Here is a 20,631-nt window from a genome sequence, read left to right as displayed (position 1 = left end):
TGTGCTTGCCCCTAGTCAGCATCTCTCCTTTTTCCTGTCAAGAGTAGCAGAAGGTAAATGGGAAGAGCAAGAAGTCTGAACTGCAGAGTGTGTCGTGACTTCTGACCAAGCTTGGCCCTGAGGAGGAGCAGAGAGGCTTCAGGCCTGGCCGCCGTGCTGCCCGATTTTCCTCCCGCTCTAGTTCTTGTTCTTAGGTACAAGGGCTCAGAGGCCCACCTAGCACATTCTGCCTTTGCCACCGGGGCAAGTCACCTTCACCTCTGCTGAAGTAGCAGGGGCTGAGAAGGGATCAGCCTGTGTTGGCAGAGGGCTTCCTCTCCTGGGAGATCTCAGGACGATGACCCCACGGGAGGAGGAGGAAAGGGAAATTATATAAAAACAAAATATGTCACTGTAACTTAAAAAAAATCACAACAGTGCGAGATACTTTATCAGGTGGCTTGTTCTGATCTGGGTAAACCATATTCACATTATTGCCCGGATGTACCAGCTTAGTAACCTGTCATGAAATGAAGTAAAATTAGTCTGGTATGACTGCTGTCTTGCCCAGGCTACAGGTGCAGTGGCCTCATATAGACCTGACCCCCAGCCCCCCAAAGTTGGTGGGCACAGAAGCACTAAATGCCTCCATTTTTCCAGCCTGGCCCTGTTTGCCCTGCTCCTTAGGCCCCTGGGTCATCCTTGGCTCTCGAGCTCACCCAATCAGTGTTGGACATAGGGTGGATGCCCATTCCACTGTAGCCTGAGTGCAGCTCAAGTCTCCGATGACCCACTAGCTTTGGCCTTTCCAGCAGCAGGGATTATGGGTATGTGCCAATGGGCTGGCCAGATCAGCCCTCCTGACTTATTGCTTTTCACTTCTTTTCTGGATGTTCCCATTATCAGTAACAGAGGGTAGCTGATCAAAGCTGACTCTTCAGATGACAAAATGCACTTGGGCTTCACTGTGGGTCTGTTGATGGGTCTCTAGTTGACCAAGGCTGCGGTTCAGGAGGCCAGTTTAAACTTTAGCTGGGGCCTTCTGAGAGCTTCACTCTTCTGTTTTTATTTTGGCAGTTCACTGGATCCTTCCTTGAAGATTCTTGAGCTCATATTAAAGAGCTGAAAGAAAATGGTGTCCAAGCAGGCCTTCCTCTGCAGCCTGGGCTCAGTCTACTTGTCCCTGCTCTTCGTTTTCCTCCTCATGGATGTTTATGCCAGACCTGCAAACAACTCGGCCTTGAAGGAGAAGGGAATGGACAAGGACGAGAATGAGATCCTGCCCCGAGACCACCTGAATGGTGTCAAAATGGAGATGGACGGGCACCTGAACAAAGACTTTCACCAGGAGGTCTTTTTGGGGAAGGAGATGGAGGAATTTGATGAAGATTCAGAACCACGAAGAAACAGAAAAAAACTCATGGCAATCTTTGCAAAGTAAGTCAGGAATAGGCCTTCTGGGCCTACCCAGATTTCTCAGTGTTTGCTGTGGCCATTGGAAATTACTGGGCTTTTTAGGAGAAAGAAAGAGCTGAAGGCTTGGAGTCAGGAGACCTGGGTGTGAATCCTCTCTCTGAGGATTCTGGGTTGTATGACTTCAGTGCACCATGTCACTCCCTGCTGAGCATCAGGGGACCTTTCTTGTCTGTAAAATGGGCATGACTGCACTACTCACCTAGTTGTTCTTGGGGTGGTGAGGAATGTGGATCACAAGCATGAAAGTGCTATTGATACTTGTGAGCCACTAAGAGGTCATGAATCCATATCTTGTGATGGTCAGATCACTGCCTCACTGGCAGACTACTCTGTTTCAGGGTACATTTGCTTTGTAATGCCTTAAATATTAATTAAGCTTAATTTACAGTGTTCAAGCCACTGTGCTAAGTGCTAGAAGCACAAAGTTAAAAACAAATCGATCCTTGCTTAGGGGGATAAAACATTTATCTGGAAAAAAACAAGAATAATAGTAGCTAGCATTTATATAGCACCTACCGTATGCCAGGATCTGTGCTAAACTCTTTTATAATTGTTATCTTATTTGATCCTTACAATAACCCTGGGAGGGAGGTGCTGTTATATCTCCATTTTATAGATGAGGAAACCGAGGCAAACAGTGGTTAAGTGACTTGCCTTGGATCACACAGCTGGTAAGTTCCCAAGGCACAAGGCTCAGAATTGTATCCATTGCCCTCTCTAGTTGCCGCTTAATTGAATTGACAAGTATAATGCAGAGTAATATGGGTAGAGAATCGTAGCCACTTAAGAGTATCAGAGCTAGGCTTAGAAGGGGAAGAAATGTGGAGAACTAGCTTGGAGGCTTCACAGAGGCAGAGGAGGAAAATGTTGAGTTTGGGGAAGAAATGCTTATCCAGTTTGGCCCAAATACAGTGTTTTTATAATGTGAAGTAAGACTGGATGGCCTTGGATTCTAGGTCCGGGAGTTGATATCTTATCCTAGAAGGAAGGGGAAAACCAGTGAAGGATTTGGAGCAGGGAGTGGACAGTCAGCACCTACTTTGTGCAAGGGGTGTGTGCTAAGCACTGGGGATGCAAGAAGATAGTCCCTGCCCTCAAGGAGTTTATAGTCTAATAGGCAGAGATCACAAGCAAACAAATAATAGAAACATCCTGTGTAAATGGTCCTGTGCCTTGTAGATTCCTGGCAAGTGAAATGATTGAGAGGGGCAGGCTCCCAGAGGAGACACAAGATCGAGCATAGTTCAGAGGCTCAGCCTGAGGAGGCAGAGGGCCACTTCTTTTGAGTGGCTAGAGCTAAGGAGGGAGCACTTGGATAATGTAGAGGGGGAGCTGAGGGAGGGCATTTTCTTAGTAAAGAAGGAGGCAAGGCCATCAGTCTTCTCTGAGGTAGGACCTAGCAGGGAGCAGTGGGTTTGGGTTTGGTTTGGGAGCCCCAGGGCCCTTAATAAATTTTTACTGAGTTTGTGGTGGGAGGTGGAGTAACTTCTCAGCTCTAGAGGAGAGTGATAATCTTATCAGAGAAAATTCGAAGGACTGATTGCTAAGCTCAGCTGATTTAGGGAACTGATTTTCTAGTGGAAATATCCATTAGCATTTAGCTGTTTGAGATTAGGAGCATCTGGAGGCAGCTACTGGCCATGCCTGAGAGGGAGGACTGGCATGCTCTAGATGGCTGGAGGGCATGACAAGTACAGACTCAGGGAATGGCATGGAATTTCTTTAGCTAGTTCTAGGGTCATGATTGTGAGGGAAAGAGTGAGGCCAAGGAAAAGGTGATAGGCGAGGGATGGCTAGGTGGAGAAGTAAGCTACCTGAGGGGATGGCTCAGAGGGTCCTCATGAGTGCTTATTGATTCTGCAGGATCTCTTTCTGCTATTTATACAAGTTCCTTGAGAAGAGGGACAATTTTTGCTTTTTTTTCCTCATTTGAAAACCTTGGCCTTATATTTCACTGAACAAATTGAGGCCATGCTCTGAGAGCTCCCTCTTTTCTCATCCTCATTTCCCATCAATCAGAGGCCTTGCTCACTCTCTGTACATTTATCCCTTCTCGCCAGGGCAGATCATCTGCCTGCCTGTGTGACTCCATTCTGTCTTTTCTAGATTTTTCCTACCGTCGTCCTCACTTTCTTACTCTTCAAACTCTCCCTGTCTGCTGGGTGTTTCCTTGCTGACTGTCGACGTGCCTTGATCTCCCTCATTATCCCCACAGGCTTTCATCCTAAATCTCTTCTCCTTTTGGTGGCTAAACTCCCTAAAAAGGCCATGTATAATTGGTACCTCCACTTCCTTTCCTCTTACTCTCTTTAATTCTCCTTTGACCTCATCATTCAGCCAAACTGCTCTCTCCAAAGTTACCAATGATCTCTTAAAAATTTTTTAAAAAATTGTTTTAAGAGGCCAAGATCCACCTTCTTTCCCTCTTATGCCAACCCTACTTCTCATAATTCAGAACACAAGAAAAACAAAAACCTTGCTATAAACATATATGGTCAATCAAAACAAATTTTGACATTGACCATGTCTCTTCTTCAGCATTCTTGAGTCCTTTACTTCTCTGTCAGCAGGTGGGGGCGGTTCATCATTAGGACTCTGGGTTCTTGGTTGTTTATTATCCTGATGTGAGTTCAGCACAGCAGTATTCTGTCACATTTATATGCCATAACTTGTACATCCAGTGCCCATCTCTCAGATTCCCATTCTTTGTCTCCTCAAAAGGAGCTGTAAATATTTTTGTCTATATTTAGAGCTTACTCTGCTTAGAAATAATCCATCCCTGAGTCTACCCTCTCTCTAAATGCTTCTTTGCTCTTATTACCCTGTTGAGTGAAATGTACTGCTGCACCTACTTGTATGTGCGCATGTGCTCTTCCCTCCTTTGACCAGTTTAGATAAGTGAGACTCAGATGTCAGCTGCTTCTCTGAACCCCTCCTCTCCTCATGTACCCAGATTATGTTCCCCCAGTATTTTCCTCTTCCCCTCCTTTTTCATTCTTCTCTTAAGATCATCAAAGCATAACAACTACTCCTAGGCCTTGTCTAATTGTACTGCCTCTGTGGACCTTGATGACGGGGATCAGAGGGGACACACATGTGTCCTCTCCCCATGTTTGAATGTAAGTAGTTAATCTTTGTTAAGTCCTTTATTTATGTTTTTTTAAATCACTCTCTTCACTCCAGCATTTGAATAATAGAGCTTCTGCACAGCTCTGGTCTTTTCATCAAGAATGCTTGAAGTCCTCTTGTTCATTTATCCCCCATAACATTATACTCAGCTTTGCTGGGTAAGTTGTTCTTGGCTGTAAGTCTGCACCCTTTGCCTTCTGGGATATCGTAGTCTGAGTCCTCTGCTCTCGTCCATGATAATACCCAGGGCATCTTGTAGCCTTAGTGTTATTATTATCATTATTATTTTTGCCTGACCCCTTCATTGTCCAGAATGTTCCTGGGAGTTTCTTTCAGGAGGTGACTGGTGAGTTCTTTTTGTTTTAATTTTGCCCTCTGATTCTCAGAGATCTGGGTTATTTTTCTTTTAAATTTCTTAAAATACTAAGATAAAACTATTAATCCATTAAGATAAAAAATTTATTTAAATATTGTCTAGATTACTTTTTTGGTCTTGGTGTTTAGATAGTCCTTATCTCTTCCCTGTCATTCTGTTTTCTAAGTCAGTTGTTATTGCTGTGATGTTTTCTTCTGTTTTCCCTCTCGGGTTTTGATTTTGTTTTAATATCTCTTGTTGCTTCATGAAATTATTGCTTCTGTTTGAACTACTCTGATTTTCTGAGTGATTATTTCTCAGTTTCATACTTCTTGTATGCAGCTTTCTAATTCTTTCTTCCATGGGTCCCTCTCTCCTAGTCAGTAAATGCCAGTGACTCTGTGTTTCTTTCGTTGAGTTGTTCCAGTTGTGTTTGGCTCTTTGTGACCCCATTTAGAGTTTTCTTGACAGAGATACTGGAGTGCTTTACCATTTCCTTTTCCAGCTCATTTTACAGATGAGCAAACTGAGGCAAACAGGGTGGAGTGACTTGTCCAGGATCACGCAGCTAGGAAGTGTCTGTGGTTACCTTTGAACTCAGAAATTCTGTACTACAAGCCTAGCACCTCTGCCGATACAGATCCCAACATGGGCTGGCTTTGGTGCTACAGCTGGAGTGGGTTACTTGGAAGAGGCTTCTTCAGAGGTCTCTGTCTCAGCTCATCCTCAGCACATGGGGCAGGGGCAGCAGCGCTCCCTCACCCTGGCTTTGGTGCTCGCTTTACTCCTCTGTCCGAGGCAAGAGAGCACCTGGAGAGGGTGGGTCCACATGGCCCTTGTCCCCTTTCTTGATCTCTTTGGGCTCTTGGTCTCACTGGTGTAGCCAGTCACAGCCTAGCGACTTGGGAACAGAGCTTGAAATTACTTTGAAATTCATTTTCGGTAAATAACCTTCTCTGGAAATTGAGGTGCATTGGATGTTTTTCTTGAAGAAAAAATTAATCTACTTCAATGTACCATTACCCCCTAAAATGGGAAGCTCTGCTCTGCTTTTACAGCTGCCAGCCTAAATCATATTACCCTCTCAGGTCATGTGCAGGCAAGGCCAGGTCAGAGGGCCTCTGTCCCCTGACTTGGGGTGGCCGTTGCCATGTCTTGGACAATTGTCTGTCATCTTTTCATCCCCTAGCATTTGGTGCATGTCCCCTTAGTTTGACATGGACTATGTAACTGTTCAGTGCACATTGGCCACAAGGTGGCAGTGTTTTCCCCTTAGCATTTCAAGCCAACAGCTTTTGCGATTTTTAATCTTTAAATGGTGGGGCTTGGCCTTGGAGGAAATGCAGAGGCATTTTCCACAGAAGGACCTGGCTTCCACTCAGAGGAGCCAAGGACTTTTATTGTTTTTTTTGTTGGAATGTGTACCAGCCAAGTAGAGTGGGGAAGGAGAAGCTGGGCATTTGAGCTGGAGAAATTTTTTGAAATTGTTATTTGTCACCTGTTATTTCTGACTATCCTCCTTACTCCTACCCTGGGAACTATCTCTTCTAACAAATAATTTTTAAAAGAGGGGAAAAAAAGAAACCCAGTCCAGTAAAACTGACCAGCACAGCAGTTGAGTGTGACAGTGTAAATGCAGTGTTTGGTGCCCCTTCTCTTCTCCTCGACCCTGGAGGGAGGGGACCTTTTTTTCACTTCTTTTTCAGGAACAGACTTGATGACTGACTGTGTGAGTTTAATGCTATGACCTTCTCATCTCCCTTAGTAAGGGAGAACTCTCATGGTGTGGTTTCTGAGAAGAGCAAAGGAAGGTGGTTCTCGGAAGGATAGGTAGTTCTCGTCACCCTCTCTTCATCTTACGGAAATGTTCCTTTGTTGCAGATAGATTCCCACACTTCAGCAGGCAGAGCCCCCTTTTCTGTCAAGAACGATTGGCCCCTACGACTACTAGGTGCTTGTTGGATTTTACATGGGACGGCAACACTTCTGGTCCATCCTGTGTTTGCTTTGGAGTCAATTTCTGTTCCATCCAAGAATTTCATTTGATTCTTACTGGCTCAGCAATTCCCTTGGCCTCATTATCCATCTCTAGTGGTATAAGTAGAGATGGACAGATGCCAGCCTAACCCATTTGTGATTTAGAATCTCCTCTGCAAATCCCCAGTGAGTGATCCTGCAGTCTTCACTTGGAGACTTCTAGTTTGTACCACATGATACATGATCAGGCAGGGCAGACTTCTACCTGGACGTTGGTGGTGAGCTTCAACATCAGTCCTCTGGACCTGAGGTTCGCTGGTGGATCAGAGTTCTTGGGCCTTTTGGGTCTGTCTTTACGTTGTAGTCATGTGGATTGTATGTCACCCTTTGTCAGTTCATACAAGTCTTCCCAGGTTTCTCTGAGGCCATCTCGTTCACCATTTCTTATGGCCACTGTCTTTGAGTAAATTCACATACCATAATTTGTTCAGTAGATAAACACCTTCCTAGTTTGCAGTTCTTTGCCACCACAGAAAGAACTACTGTAACAAGTTCTGTGCATTTTGGGTCCTTTAACTCTTTCCTCTCAAGACTGTGCTTTCTCACTACTTCAGGTACCCACTACCACCACCACCACCATCATCATTGTCATCATCGATAACATTTTTATAGTACTTATCAGGTGCCAGGTTCTATGCTAAACACTCTTGTGGAATCCTCACAACCACCCTGGGGGGCAGGTGCTTTACTATCCCCACAGAGCTAAAGTGATTGGCCCAGGGTCACCCAGCTGTAAGGCCTGGGGCTCTGTGCACTGCAGCCCCCTTTTATGTAGAATGCTTACTCCTCCAGGGCAGGGACCCTCTTGCTCTGTGTTTGCATTTCTAGCACTTGGCCTGTGCCCGGCACAGCTGCTTAATACGTGCTTCTTGACTGAGAAAAAAACCTTAAAATACTATAGAAACGTGATTTATTGTGAGGGAGAACTTCAGGAAGTTCCGTTTACTTTGTTGAGAAGTTTTCTTTGTACTGATGATAGAAGTTGCTGCTAGACTAGACAGATGGGTCCCTTTTCCATGTGATTGCCCTTCAGACAAATGCAGAGTCCTCCTCATCTGGTCCCTGGTGTCTCTCCCTTGCTCCTTGGGCTCTTCCTTCACCCATCACTGAGTCCCACCCTCCACATGCATGTAGTCTGCTGAGGGGAGGGAGGTAGAGCATCGTATCTTGGGCTTTCCCCCCTCCATGGGCCCCAAAGCTCCTGGCCAGATTACAGCCCATCCCACCCATCACAAAGGAGTGTCTGTCTAACCATAACCACCTTGTCCTCTAAAAGCTTATTTTTAAAAATCTCCTATTGGGTATTTGATTTTTCTCTATTAAGTTTAGTCTCCCCAGCTCTAGCCCACAGTTCTAGCTTGGCTCATGTTTGTCACTCCGGTTGCCATCTGTAGATTTGATAAATCTCCCACCAGGGTCTTCTCCTGAGTCACTGATGATAATATTGACTAGCACAGAACCAGGGAAAGGTTGTTGGGACGCCGCCCAGGAGACTTGCTATCCGATGGCCGTCAAATCATCGACTCCTCCTCTGAGGCTCCAGTCACTCAGCCATTTCTCTCTGGATTCACATTGCTCTGTCTCTGCCTTGGCCTTTTGATGATGGATGGTCCAGCATTTGATGAAATCGTGGCCGATCATGGCTGTGATAACCTCCTGATCTTCACAGGATCAAATAGCCCTCTCATAAAAAGAAATTAACTAGTCTGCTATGCCGTATTATTTTTAAAATCCTGCTTTCTTGGTGCTTCCTGCTTTTAAAGTCATTTCCTAAAGCACCTTCTTGGTTGAGAGGACCCTCTCTTTAGCCATATGCCCATTGATGGGCGCCCATTTTGCCTCCCATACTGTTTCTGTTGTCAGCTGTTCTGGATGGAGCCATACTGGGGATTATGATCCCCACTCTCCTTCCCAGTGTTCTCAAACTGGTCGTCCAGCAATGTGAGGGAGCCAGCCATCTGTCGCATTCATCAGCTGGCGCTGTAGGTCCTGCTTAGCTGTTTTGAGATTCGGGCCGTTGGCTTTTGTGACTCAGCCGCTGCACCTGCCAGCTCTTGTCATGCCTCAAGAGAGTTGTCCACACTTGGGGACCTGAAGCCTTTAAAGGCAGTGCTGTGTTCTCTCTGACTCCAAGCTTTCAGCTCCCTGTTTGTTCTGTCTTTCACAGTACAAAGAGTAGTGTTCTTGGCAGAGAAAATGAGTGGAATCTGAGAGTGGCTCTGCTTTGTCTCCAACTTTGGGGGGGAAACTTAGTTTTGTTGAAGCTTTTTGTTCTTAAATCACAGTCATTTAAACGTAAACAACTTTGTCCAAACAAGCTGTAGCTGGAACAACTGAGAGAAGGCACTGGAATTAATAGGGGTTGGGGAAGGCTTCCAGTAAAAGATGGGATTTTAGTTGAGACTTGAAGGAAACCAGGGAAGGTAGAGAGCAGAAATGAGGATGAATATTCCTGGCGTGGGGGACAGACTGTCCAGAGTTGGGAGCTGTAGAGGATCTGATTCATGGAAGAGCCAGGAGGCCAGTGCAACTGGATAGAAGAGTACGTGATAGGGGTGGGGGGTGGGAGGGTGTGTAAAAAGTTTGGAAAAGTAGGAGGGGGCAGGTGACAAAGGGCTTTCAGTGCCCTGTGAGCATTTTGTATCTGGTTCTGGAGGCAGTAATCCAGGTATGAGTTGATGGGGGTCTGGGCTGGGGGAGCAGTGTCAGAGGAAAGAAGGGGGCAGATGAGAGAGATGCTGCAGAGATATCACCTGGCCTTGCACAGCTTGGAAGTGGGAAGTGAGAGATAGTGAGGAGTCCAGGATCAGTCTTGGGGGACAGGGGGTGGGGAGGGTGCTGCCCTCTCCAGTAAGAGGGAAGGCAGGAGAGGGGAGGGTTTGGGGGAAAAGAATGAGTTCTCTTTTGGACATAATGAGTTTTAAGATGTCTGTTGGACCTCCAGATTGAGATGTCTGAAAGGCATTTGGAGATGTGAGATCGGAGGTCAGCAGAGAGACTGGGGCAGGGAAGTAGTCTGAAAGGCATTTGGAGATGTGAGATCGGAGGTCAGCAGAGAGACTGGGGCAGGGAAGTAGATGTGAGAATCATCAGCACAGAGACATTAAATCCGTGGGAGCTGATGAGATTCCCAAGTGAAGTATGGAGGGAAAAGGGAAGAGGGTCCAGACAGAAAGTGGTTAAAATGTCCATGCCTTTTGGTCCAGACTTTCCTCTGCTAGGCATTGTGAGAAAAAGACGTGGGCGGTAAATATATATATGTCAATATTTACAACAGCATTTATATTGTAAGTTTATAATGTATATGCCAAAATATTTATAACAGTGGTTTTTAGTAGCAAAGAACTGGGACCAAGTAGACACCCACTGATTAGGGAATAGATGAAACAAATTCTGATCCATAAATGCAATGACCTGTTACTGCACTGTAAGAAATGGTAAATATGTTGAATAATCAGAACTGAATGCTGTGCATAGAGTGACCAAGCTTGATCCCAAGGAGGAGAACAAAAGGCACCTCCCTTCCTTTCTCATAGAAAGAGGACTATGGGTGTGGAACGCTGTATAATAGCAGACTTTGTTGGTTTTACTTAGTATTCTTAAATTAAATTTCCCCCTTTTTAATTTACAAGTGATAATTCCCTGAGAAGGAGAGAGGCCTGGAATACATTAGGAAACATGGTGCAGTAAAAACAAAACCTAGCAGTGGAAATGGTTTAAAAATAGAAAGACGCCCTCAGCACTGATGGCCAGGTTTTGTTCGTTTTGAGCCTTACCACTCTTAACGTTTATTCTTTCAGTCTGTCCTTGGCCTCCATCTCCTGTGTATAAAATCAGAATTGGTCACACATTCTCTCTGAGTCCGTATTTCTTTCTTTAGACAGCTTCCTCCTTTTTCTCCCTAATGGAATTATCTCTATCTGTGTCTCCAGAATCTGTGTCTTAAAGTGGGGTAGGGGATAAGCATTTATGACATACTTGTGCAGAGCCTGTGCCAAGCACTTCCCAATTATCATCTCATTTGATCCTCATAATGACTCTGGGAGGTAGGTGCCATTAAGATCCCCTTTTTACAGTTGAGGAAACTGAGGCAGACAAGGGTTAAGTGACCTGTCCAAGGTCACACAGCTAAGAAGTGTTTGTGGCTGGATTTGAACTCCCATATCTCCCCACCTTGAGGTCCTGTACTCTGTGTGCTGTGACACACTCTAGCTATGTCTTTCCTTAGCTGATGTGGAGAATTGTAGGCCTTGGGCTTCTCTACTTGTGTATAATGCTCTGAAATAGAGTCTCCTCAAATCTGGAGTGGGTATCCACCCATGCCTCCTCCCTGTGAATTCTGAAATGGGAGCAGCCACAGGATCACCCTCCAGAAGGCTGTCAGTTCCTGTAAGGCGGACTGTGTTTCATTTGGTGTTTGTGTCCTGGGTCTAACAGAAGCTTACTGGTTGATCCCCACTAGGGGCCCTGCTTTCCGTTTTAGGCACCAGGTCTTTTCTGTTGGTGAAAATCTTGTCCAGAACATCCCTTTCCTTTGATCCCTCCTCCTTCACACAGACAATCCAAGAATGTGTTTTTTTGTTTTCAGTAGGTGGGGCAGAGAGCGGGTCTGGTTGGTTCTGGTTAGCCCAGAGAGCAGGGGCACAATGGATGTAAATCGTGGTGGGCTCTTGCTTCACATGGTCAGGTTGTGATTGTTTCTTGGTGACCATGTGTATGTGAATTCTCTCCTTGAATCTGTCAGTGTAACCATGACTCTAGAGCTATAACAACCCTCACAGCGATGGGAGCAAAATGTCCTGACTCCAGGTACTTGGCTAGATGTTTAATGGCATATTTGAAATGTCCTTTAATTTGTGGTAAAAGAAACTGAGGTGAAGTCTTCAAAATTTGACTTATACTGTATTTTTCTAATAGTCTGTTTTTAAAAGTTTGTTGTTCAGTTTCAGTCATATCCTACTCTTCACGATCCCTTCTTGGGTTTTCTTGGCAAAGTTCCTGGAGTGATTTGCCATTTCCTTCTCCAGCTCATTTTGACAGATGAGGAAACTGAGGCAAACAAGGTGAAGTGACTTGCCCAGGGTCACACAGCTAGTGAGTGTCTGAGGCTTGATTTGAACCCTGGTCCTCCTGACTCTAGGGTTGGCGCTGTCCACTGTGCCACTTGGTTACCCTTTTAAACGTTTAGTCTGTACCTTGACTTTTGCTAGAACAACTTTGTATATTTCCTAAACATTGCAACTGGAAAGAGGCCTGGGAGAACAATTTTATTTTTCAGTGTAGATAAAAAAATACAACCCCTAATTGATGAATGAAGGAATGAGGTCCACTTGGAATCCTTTAATCCTTAATTGTCATATTCAAAACAGTCCCTTGGAACTTCTCTCTGAGGGAATTTATGTTAATTCTATGAGTTTTTGACCTTTGCCTTCAGAAGCCAAGTAGATCCCTGTTAGCGGGGTTTGTCTGGTCATTAGCAGAGCTCAAAATGACAGAATATTCAAAATTCAGATTGAGACTTCTCATAAAATCCAAGTGAGTTGGGTCCCTAGTATAACATGCCCATTGTCCTCCCCTGCAAACTCCCTTGTCAGAAACTAGCCCACGGCTGCCCCCCCTGCCCTCGCTGACCAGAGAGACCAGGCAAGGCTTCACAGCCTTCCCAGGACTCCTCTCTCTGTGGCACACCACTGCAAAACTAACCTGAGAAAGCTTTACAGTGATACTGAGTTCAGCCTGTGTCCACAGTTGTGGTTGAGTGGGGTTGGTAAGTTAGGAGGAGGATGTGAACATTGCTTGCTGCTGTTTCTCTGTTGCCTTAAATTACTAAGGAGACTCTTGTTCTATTGCGGTTAAATATGGAATTTACTTTAAAACCATTCACTGAATGTCTTCTCATTGAGAGTGAGCACAGCATTGTGGCCAGAGGGCCAGCTTGAAGGCAGAATCACCTAGGTTCAAGTTCCTTCTTTGGTATGTGACAAGGACAAATCACTTAGACCACTAGGATCGCTCTCAAGAATATAGAAACTGAGAAGTGCCAGCCTGCATTGCTAGGGGCTTCCTTATAATAATAACTAGCATTTTACCTAGCTGGGCTTTCCATTTGTCATCTCATTTGGTCCTCACAAAACCCTGAGAGGTGGGGGCTGCTGTTATCCCCATTTTACAAATGAGAAAGCCACGACTGACAGGTTAAGTGACTTGCCCAGGGGAATGCATATAGGAAGTAGCTCAGTCTGGATTTGAACTCAGATCTCCTGAGTCCAGGCCCAGTGCCCAATCCACTTTGCCAGTACAATACTAACCCAGTGAAATCACAGGTCCACTCCCCTTTTCCTTTTTTTAATTCCTCTAATGCCATAATCAGGATTAAAATGGGAAGAAGAATGCAGTTTTATGGAAAAAAGCATTATCTAGTAAATTCCAAGTGGTTCCCTGTCAGTGCTATGAAGGTAGTTTTACACTGTAATAACTTACAGCTGTGTGTGTGTGTGTGCGTACATGTGTGCTGACATTAAAAACAGAGGCAGGCTAATACAATTTGAGAAAAAGAGAAGACTGGCTATAGATGTGACTCTCCCCATCTAAGGACAAGCCTGATCTATTGTCTGCTGACATTTTAACTTTATTCGTTACAGTCATGTGTGGTTGGCCTTGGAATTTTTTAGGGGTAATGTGACTTTTAGAAAGGAACCAGAGACGTTGCTAAAGAAATCCCCTCACTTTCTGCCATTATTTGACAATAGAAAAAACAGTTAAGGTTTTAGAATTAGTTCTGACTTGCTCTAGTAGTGTTAGCATCAAAAGTTGACTTTACCTTCATGAAAACACTGCAGCTCCAGGCTTCGGTGCTCTGGTTTTATTTACTCAGAAACTCCATTTTTATCATCTTACCCAGTTAGGTGTAATCCTCTACAGAACAGACCTAGCTAAAAGAGAGTTGACCCTCCTTTTAAGCTGTGCTGAAGAGGCCTAAATGAATGGCATCCTGTGGGTGCTGAGATCATTGCCATATGTGGGGAGATATGCCGCAACACTGGAGAACAAAGACTGCTGATTTTCAAATAAGGGAGGAGCAGGGTATTTGCAAAGTGAAGGCCATTGAATTTGACTTTGATTCCTGGCCACATTCTATCTAGACTGTATATTATTAAAGGAACAGTTAGAAATCTGGAGAAGCGATCAATTGTTGGTCAGCATGGCTGGATCACGAATAGGTCCTGTCACACTAACCATGTTTCCTTTTCTGCCCAGGTTCCTAGATTGGTAGGTCAGTAGGATGCTATCTATATAGTTCGCCTCACTTTGAACAGAGCATTTAACAGACTGTCATGCAGTTCTCACCTTGCATACCCATCTCGGCAGGCTTCAGCCAGGCTCACTTATCTCCCCATCTTTCTATCTCCCCAAGCTCCTTGATTTCCAGTACTTGAACCATCGTTAAATCTGGGAAAGAGCAAAAGAGCTTGCCAGTCTGCTGTCCCTTCCATCTGGCTGACTGGAGTCAGCATTTTGAGTGGACGGGTGCCTTCCTTTTATTCCCAGCCCCAACACACTCCTTTTAGCGCCTTTCCTCAAAGCCCCTCTTTGGAATGTTGTTTGAGCAGCATTTTGCACTCTGAGCCACAGTAGCTGCTGCTGCTGCTCACCTTTAGGTAAGTCAGAGGACTCCAGACACAGAATCAGACCCAGCCAAGATGACAACTTGTATTTATTACAAGGGCTTTGCTTCTTTCTTCTTTTTCCAGTAAGAGAGGGGTGAGGAGGGTGAGGGAGGGGATAGGGTAGTATTAAGCAAAGGAGAGCCACCAAGGCTGCTTTTTTTTCCTTTTTTAAACACAGAGTAGAACGGACGGTAGGCTTTGAAAGCTACAGGTTAAATGTATTATGCACTTAAAAGGAAAAGCTGGCTCTGCATTGAGAGAGCCACAGTCCAAATGTTACAAGTCATTTTCAGTTCTACCGTGTATATGGAAATATCTATTTTATTTGTTATTTGTTAAGTGAAGGCTAAAATCCTTATTTTGAAATCACATAAGTGTTGCTGGGATAGGTAGTATTTAGAGAAGCCGCAGCCAGGCTTACTGGGGCCCTAGAACCCTGTTGTCCTGGGTGGGCAGGGCCCAGTCAACAGCAAGGTGGGCAGGCCTTCTGGTGCTTCCTTAGCCCCCAGAAGCCTTTCAGACTGTCTCTCCTCAAGCTTTGTCCCGCTGTTTGTGATGACCTGATGCAAGGTGGCCCCTCTCTGGCCATGGCCAGCCTCTTTGCACATGCCCTTCTCCAGTGCCCTCCCCTCTTCTCCAGCAGCTTTTCCCAACCCATCTCTTATTCTGTCCCATCTTCAACCTCTGTCTTTGGAGGAGTTCCTCTCCTATTGCCTTCAAACATGCCATCTCCCCAGCCCTCAAAAGACTTGCCTCTGCCCTTCCCCCTCCCAGACTCACTGAGAAAGTGGTCTTTCCTCGGCCATTGCCCTCTCCCTCAGCACCCTCATCATTCAAGTGAGCATCCCTGCTGAAGATCTGAGCGATTTCTTCATTGTCATAGCTTCTTCCAGACATCCCAGATACATCTGAGGCTACTCCCTCCATCTTTCTCCTCCTGGGCTCTTTTCAGTTGGTCAGTCAGCACGCATTTCTTCAACAGTTCTTGGGTGTGTTAGGTACAGTGTGATTGGTCTTCCCTCCATGTCTGACCTGACCCTCCTCTCCTGTCACCTCACGTCCTACATGTGGGACGTGCTCTCTTCTCCCCGCTGCTACTTAGAATCCTTAGAGTCCTTTGAAGGCATTGTTGCAGCATCACTCTTTCCCTTCCTCTGGCTTCTGCCCTCTCCCAAACCACAGTAGCTTGTGTTAGTTTTATTCTGTATCTACTGAAGTATGGTCTTATCTCTACCTCTGGGATCTGGACCTCTTGATAAGGAAGGACTATTTCCTCTTGAATATTTGTATCTTCTGGGCTTGGCACCTTGCTAGGCAGATCACTGCATCACTGCCCTGGAGGCTATCTAGTCAAGTCTTCTTTTTACAGCTGAGGAAACTGAGGCATGAGGCTGGTAAGCACATTGCCTACTAAATGCCTGCTAATTGATTGTTTATTGTTTGGATCATTTGGGTTAATTGATGAACTTTTCTGCCCTGACTCTGCTCACCACCCTTACTTTCCTAAACAAAACAGCCTCCCAGACCATTGTACTCATGTGTATAGAATGCCTCTGTTAGACTGTAAGCCAGGGCTTACGCTTTTGTATTTGTACCTGCTGCCCTTAGCATACTTTAGGTCGAAGCTTTTTCATTCATTTGCTTCTAGCCAGCCCTAAAGAACACTCATTAAGGGATTCTTATCAGATTGGAAGGTCTCCAGTAGAGGGCTCCAGGGGTCTTCTCTTGAATCTCTGCTGTTCACCATCTTCCTCAAGGACTAGAAGCAGAGCACAGAAGGTATGATTTTCCATCTTTCACATGACATTAAGTGAGAGGTGTAGCTGACACATTGAATGGTGGTCATGATCCAAAACTACCTCAGCAGGCTGAAAGATTGAAACAGTTAATAAGAGTACAGGTAAAATTCAAAAAAATCAGGTTGATGAATATCAAGCTGGAGAGATGTTAGGTGTTAGGTAGCAGTTTGTCCAAAAAAGATCCTGGTAGTCTTCATGGACTTCAGCCTTAGTATGAATCAGAGTTGCAATCTAGTAACCACAAAATCTAATAAATACCATTGTAGACTGCATTAAGAGAAGCCTCAGAGCTAGACCTAGGTAGGACTTGGCAAAGCCCTCTGTGTACCAAGATAGGGGGTGAGGGCCTAGAGGTCACTTTGAGGGCAGAGAAGAGGGTGAGAGGGAGGAGTATGTCCTGGCTTCCCAGGGAATCAGCACTTGGGTCTTGGTAATCCTGGTTTCTCAGCTCCTCATAATATCAGTAATGGTGCTGGGCATTTCTCTGGTGCTCTGAACTTCATGGGGCCCTTGGCTTTCATTTGCTTTACTTCTATCTCTGTCTTTTTGTGTGAGTGGTGTAGACACATGTGTGAATAGAACAGTGTCACCAGACCCTGCCCCTAGGGGCCTAGATCCTAGAGGGGGAGGCAAGTCATCATCATCATCATCACCGCCTAGTCATCCCCAGGGTTTAGGTTTAAAATAAAGGGCAAGGAAGCAGGTGGCATTTTTTCTTAAAATTAATTTATTTGTTTTCAGTTTTCAGCATTCACTTCCATAAGTCTTTAATTTTCTCCCCCTTCCTTTCTCCTCATTCCCTGAGATGGCTTGTAATATTATATGGGTTCTACACATACATTCTTATTAAACACATTTTCACATTAGTCATGTTGTTTAGAAGAATTAAAATGAATAGGAGAAACCATGAGAAAGACTAAACTGAAACAAAACATAACACAAGAGAAAATAGTCTGCTTCATTCTGCATTCTGATTCCATAATTCTTTCTCTGGATGTGGATGACATTTTGCCTCAAGAGTCCTTTGGGAATGTTTTAGGTCCTTGCATTGCTGTGAAGGGCTAAGTCTATCAGAAACAGTCGTTGCACACTGTGGCTGTTACTGTGTATAATGTTCTCCTGGTTCTGCTCCTTTCACTCAGCATCAATTCGTATAAGTCTTTCCAGATTTTTCTGAAGTCTTCCTGTTCATCATTTCTTATAGCATAAGAGTATTCCATTGCATTCATATACCGCAATTTGTTTAGCCATTCCCCAATTGATGGGCATTCCTTCTTTCTAGTTCTTAGCTCCCACAAAAAGAGCTGCTATAAATATTTTTGTACGTGGTGTCTTTTCCTATTTTTATGATCTCTTTGGGTTACAGCCCTAGAAGTGATATTACTGGGTCAATGGATATGCACATTTTTATAGCTCTTTGGGCATAGTTCCAAATTGCTGTCCAGAATGGTTGGATCAGCTCACACTTCCACCAGCAATGAATTAGTGTTCCATCTCTCTCATATCTTCTCCAACATTTATCATCTTCTTTTGTCATGTTAGCCAATCTGATAGGTGTGATGTGGTGCCTCAGAATTGTTTTGATTTGCATCTCTATCAGTAATGATTTAGAGCATTTTCTTATATGACTATAGATATCTTTAATTTCTTTCTCTGAAAACTGCCTGTTCGTATCCTTTGACCATTTATCAATTGGGGAATGACTTGTAGTCTTGTAAATTTGACTCATTTCTGTATATATTTTAGAAATGAGGCCTTTATCACAGACAGTAGTTGTAAAAATTCTTTCCCAGTTTTCTGCTTCCCTCCTAATCTTGGTTGCATTGGCTTTGTTTGTGCAAAAACTTTTCAATTTCATGTAATCAAAATTATCCATTTTGCACTTCATAATGTTCTCTATCTCTTGTTTGGTTAAAAATTTCTCCATTCTCCATACACTATTCCTTGCTCCCCTAATTTGTTTATAATATTGGCCTTTATACTTAGATTATGTACCCATTTGGACTTTATTCTTTTGTACGGTGTCAGGCATTGATCTATGCCCGGTTACGCCACTCCAGTTTTCCCAGCAATTTTTGTCGAATAAGTGAGTTCTTATCCCAAAAACTGGGGTCCTTGGGTTTATCAAACAGTAGATTGTTATATTCATTGACTACTGTATCTTGAGTACCTAACCTATTCCACTGATCTGCCCCTCTATTTCTTAGCCAGTACCAAGTGGTTTTGACGATTGGTGCTTTATAATACAATATAGATCTGCCACCTTCCCTAGCATTTCGTTTCACTAATTCTCTTGATATTTTGGAACTTTTTTCTTCTGGATAAATTTTGATATTTTTTCTAGCTCTAGAAAATAATTTTCTGGTAGTTTGATTGATATGGCACTGAGTAAAGTAAATTAGAATTGTCATTTTTATTATATTCCTTGTTTTCCCAATTGCTTAGATCTGACTTTATTTGTGCAAAAAGTGTTGTAATTGTGTTCATATAGTCCCTGGGTTTGTTTCGGCAGGTAGACTCCCAGATATTTTATAGTGTCCACCATAGCTTTAAATGGGATTTCTCTTTCTATCTCTTGCTGTTGGGCTTTGTTCATAATATATAGAAATGTGGATGATTTATGTGGAGGAGAGGCCATTTCTAACAGGTGTTCTGCCCTGGCTCAGACGGAGGACCCTGTTGTGGGGTGATCAGACCTTTATTCACCTTCTGGCCTTATCACTACCCTGTGATCTGGGGCATGGCCCTTCCTTCTGGGGTCTCTCTTTCCTTACCTGTAAAAAGAGAGGCTTGAACTCGGGGCATTTGTGAAGCTGCTTCCTCCTAAGTATCAATGGCATTGCCCTTTCTCTTGCCAACTACCTTTAATAACACCATAGTGTCTCTTCTCTAGTTCCATTGGCTTTGGTGTGTCTTTGCAGGGTTGATGTGAATAATGACAGAAGGATCAGTGCCAAAGAAATGCAGCGTTGGATCATGGAGAAGACAGAGGAGCACTTTCAGGAAGCTGTCAAAGAGAACAAGATGCACTTCAGGGCGGTTGATCCTGATGGCGACGGTAGGCCCTTCCTGCCCCCTTCCTATACCCTGGTATCCACTGCACCTTATAAATGCCCTCATGCTTCCTGCGAGGTCACAAAAGTCTTCCTAAGCCAAACTACACATTTTAAAAAGCAAAAACGTGACAAAAGAACCAATCCCCCAATACTGGAGTACGTAAAGCAAAGGACAAATGATGCTTGCTTTCCTAGAAATGAGTTAGCGTGATCCTCTTTGTGCCTGAAAAGGCGTTGGGCCTGCACGGAGATCTGACTAGTGGGAAAGCATGTCCATGCATGGGACCTTAGACTCTAAGGAAGATTGCCACCCCTGCTGACCCTGGAGAGCCTGGCTCAGTCACGGACCACTAGCGAGGTCTAGATCTGTTAGATGGATGCTTTCCTTTCCCTTAACTGCACAATGTCCTGGACCCAGGAGGTGGCTGGGAAGTGGACCAGGCATGCCTGCTTGTATTTACCCTTCTAATGTGATGAGGGTATCTGTTAGGTCAGGTCAGACTAAGTGTGGGACTTGGTTTCTGTTCCTCGAAGTCCTGAATGTGACTATTTCGGTCTTGTAAGAAGAACTAGCACAATGCCAGGTCCATAGTAAGCACTTAATAAATACTTGTCAGAGTCATTTCCCACCTGTCATATTAAAAAGTCTGAATACAGTTGGTTTGAAAATATGAACTAGGAAATGGCCTGATATTGTTTGGTACCATTTAGAGTAAATATTTAAAAAATAAATTTGATAGATTCTACTGCAAGCGTTCTTCTAAATGTTTTTTTTTTTAAATAAGGGATTTTTACTATACACATTGACTGAAGTTATATTTTAAAAATAGCAAGAAAATCCAAAGAAAGAAAAGAACTGAAGAAAATAATCAATAAAGGACATAGATGCTAACAATTTAAAACATTTTATTTTTTAAAATAAATTTTGTTCATCATTTTGTTTTTATAGTACTTACATTTATTGAAGTATCTATTCTCTACTCTCCCAGAAAGCCATCCCTTTTAACAAAGAATAAAAAGAGAAAAAAAGGTTCAGAAAAACTAACTGATCTCATGAAAAAAACCTGACGTTATTTGAAGTGTCCCCTACCCATGGTCCCTCCCCTTTGCCAAGAAGTCAGGATGGAGTGTCT

General features: G+C 44.1%; 1 protein-coding gene across 4 annotated transcripts in view; it reads left to right on the top strand.

Annotated features, from left to right (window-relative positions):
* Positions 1–20,631, top strand: part of SDF4 (stromal cell derived factor 4) — a 54,049-nt gene that overhangs the window by 10,370 nt on the left and 23,048 nt on the right. For all 4 annotated transcript variants that reach the window (XM_072608451.1, XM_072608448.1, XM_072608450.1 and 1 more), the window contains exons 2-3: positions 1,057–1,416; positions 19,364–19,500. In XM_072608451.1, coding sequence (XP_072464552.1) covers positions 1,112–1,416; positions 19,364–19,500 — 442 coding nt within the window. In that variant the 5' untranslated portion in view covers positions 1,057–1,111. The remainder of the gene's footprint in view (positions 1–1,056; positions 1,417–19,363; positions 19,501–20,631) is intronic.

This window comes from Notamacropus eugenii, chromosome 5, assembly GCF_028372415.1.
Source record: "Notamacropus eugenii isolate mMacEug1 chromosome 5, mMacEug1.pri_v2, whole genome shotgun sequence".
NCBI lineage: Eukaryota > Metazoa > Chordata > Mammalia > Diprotodontia > Macropodidae > Notamacropus > Notamacropus eugenii.
The sequence above is the reverse complement of the archived record's forward strand: the minus strand, read 5'-3'. Positions and strand labels throughout refer to the sequence as shown.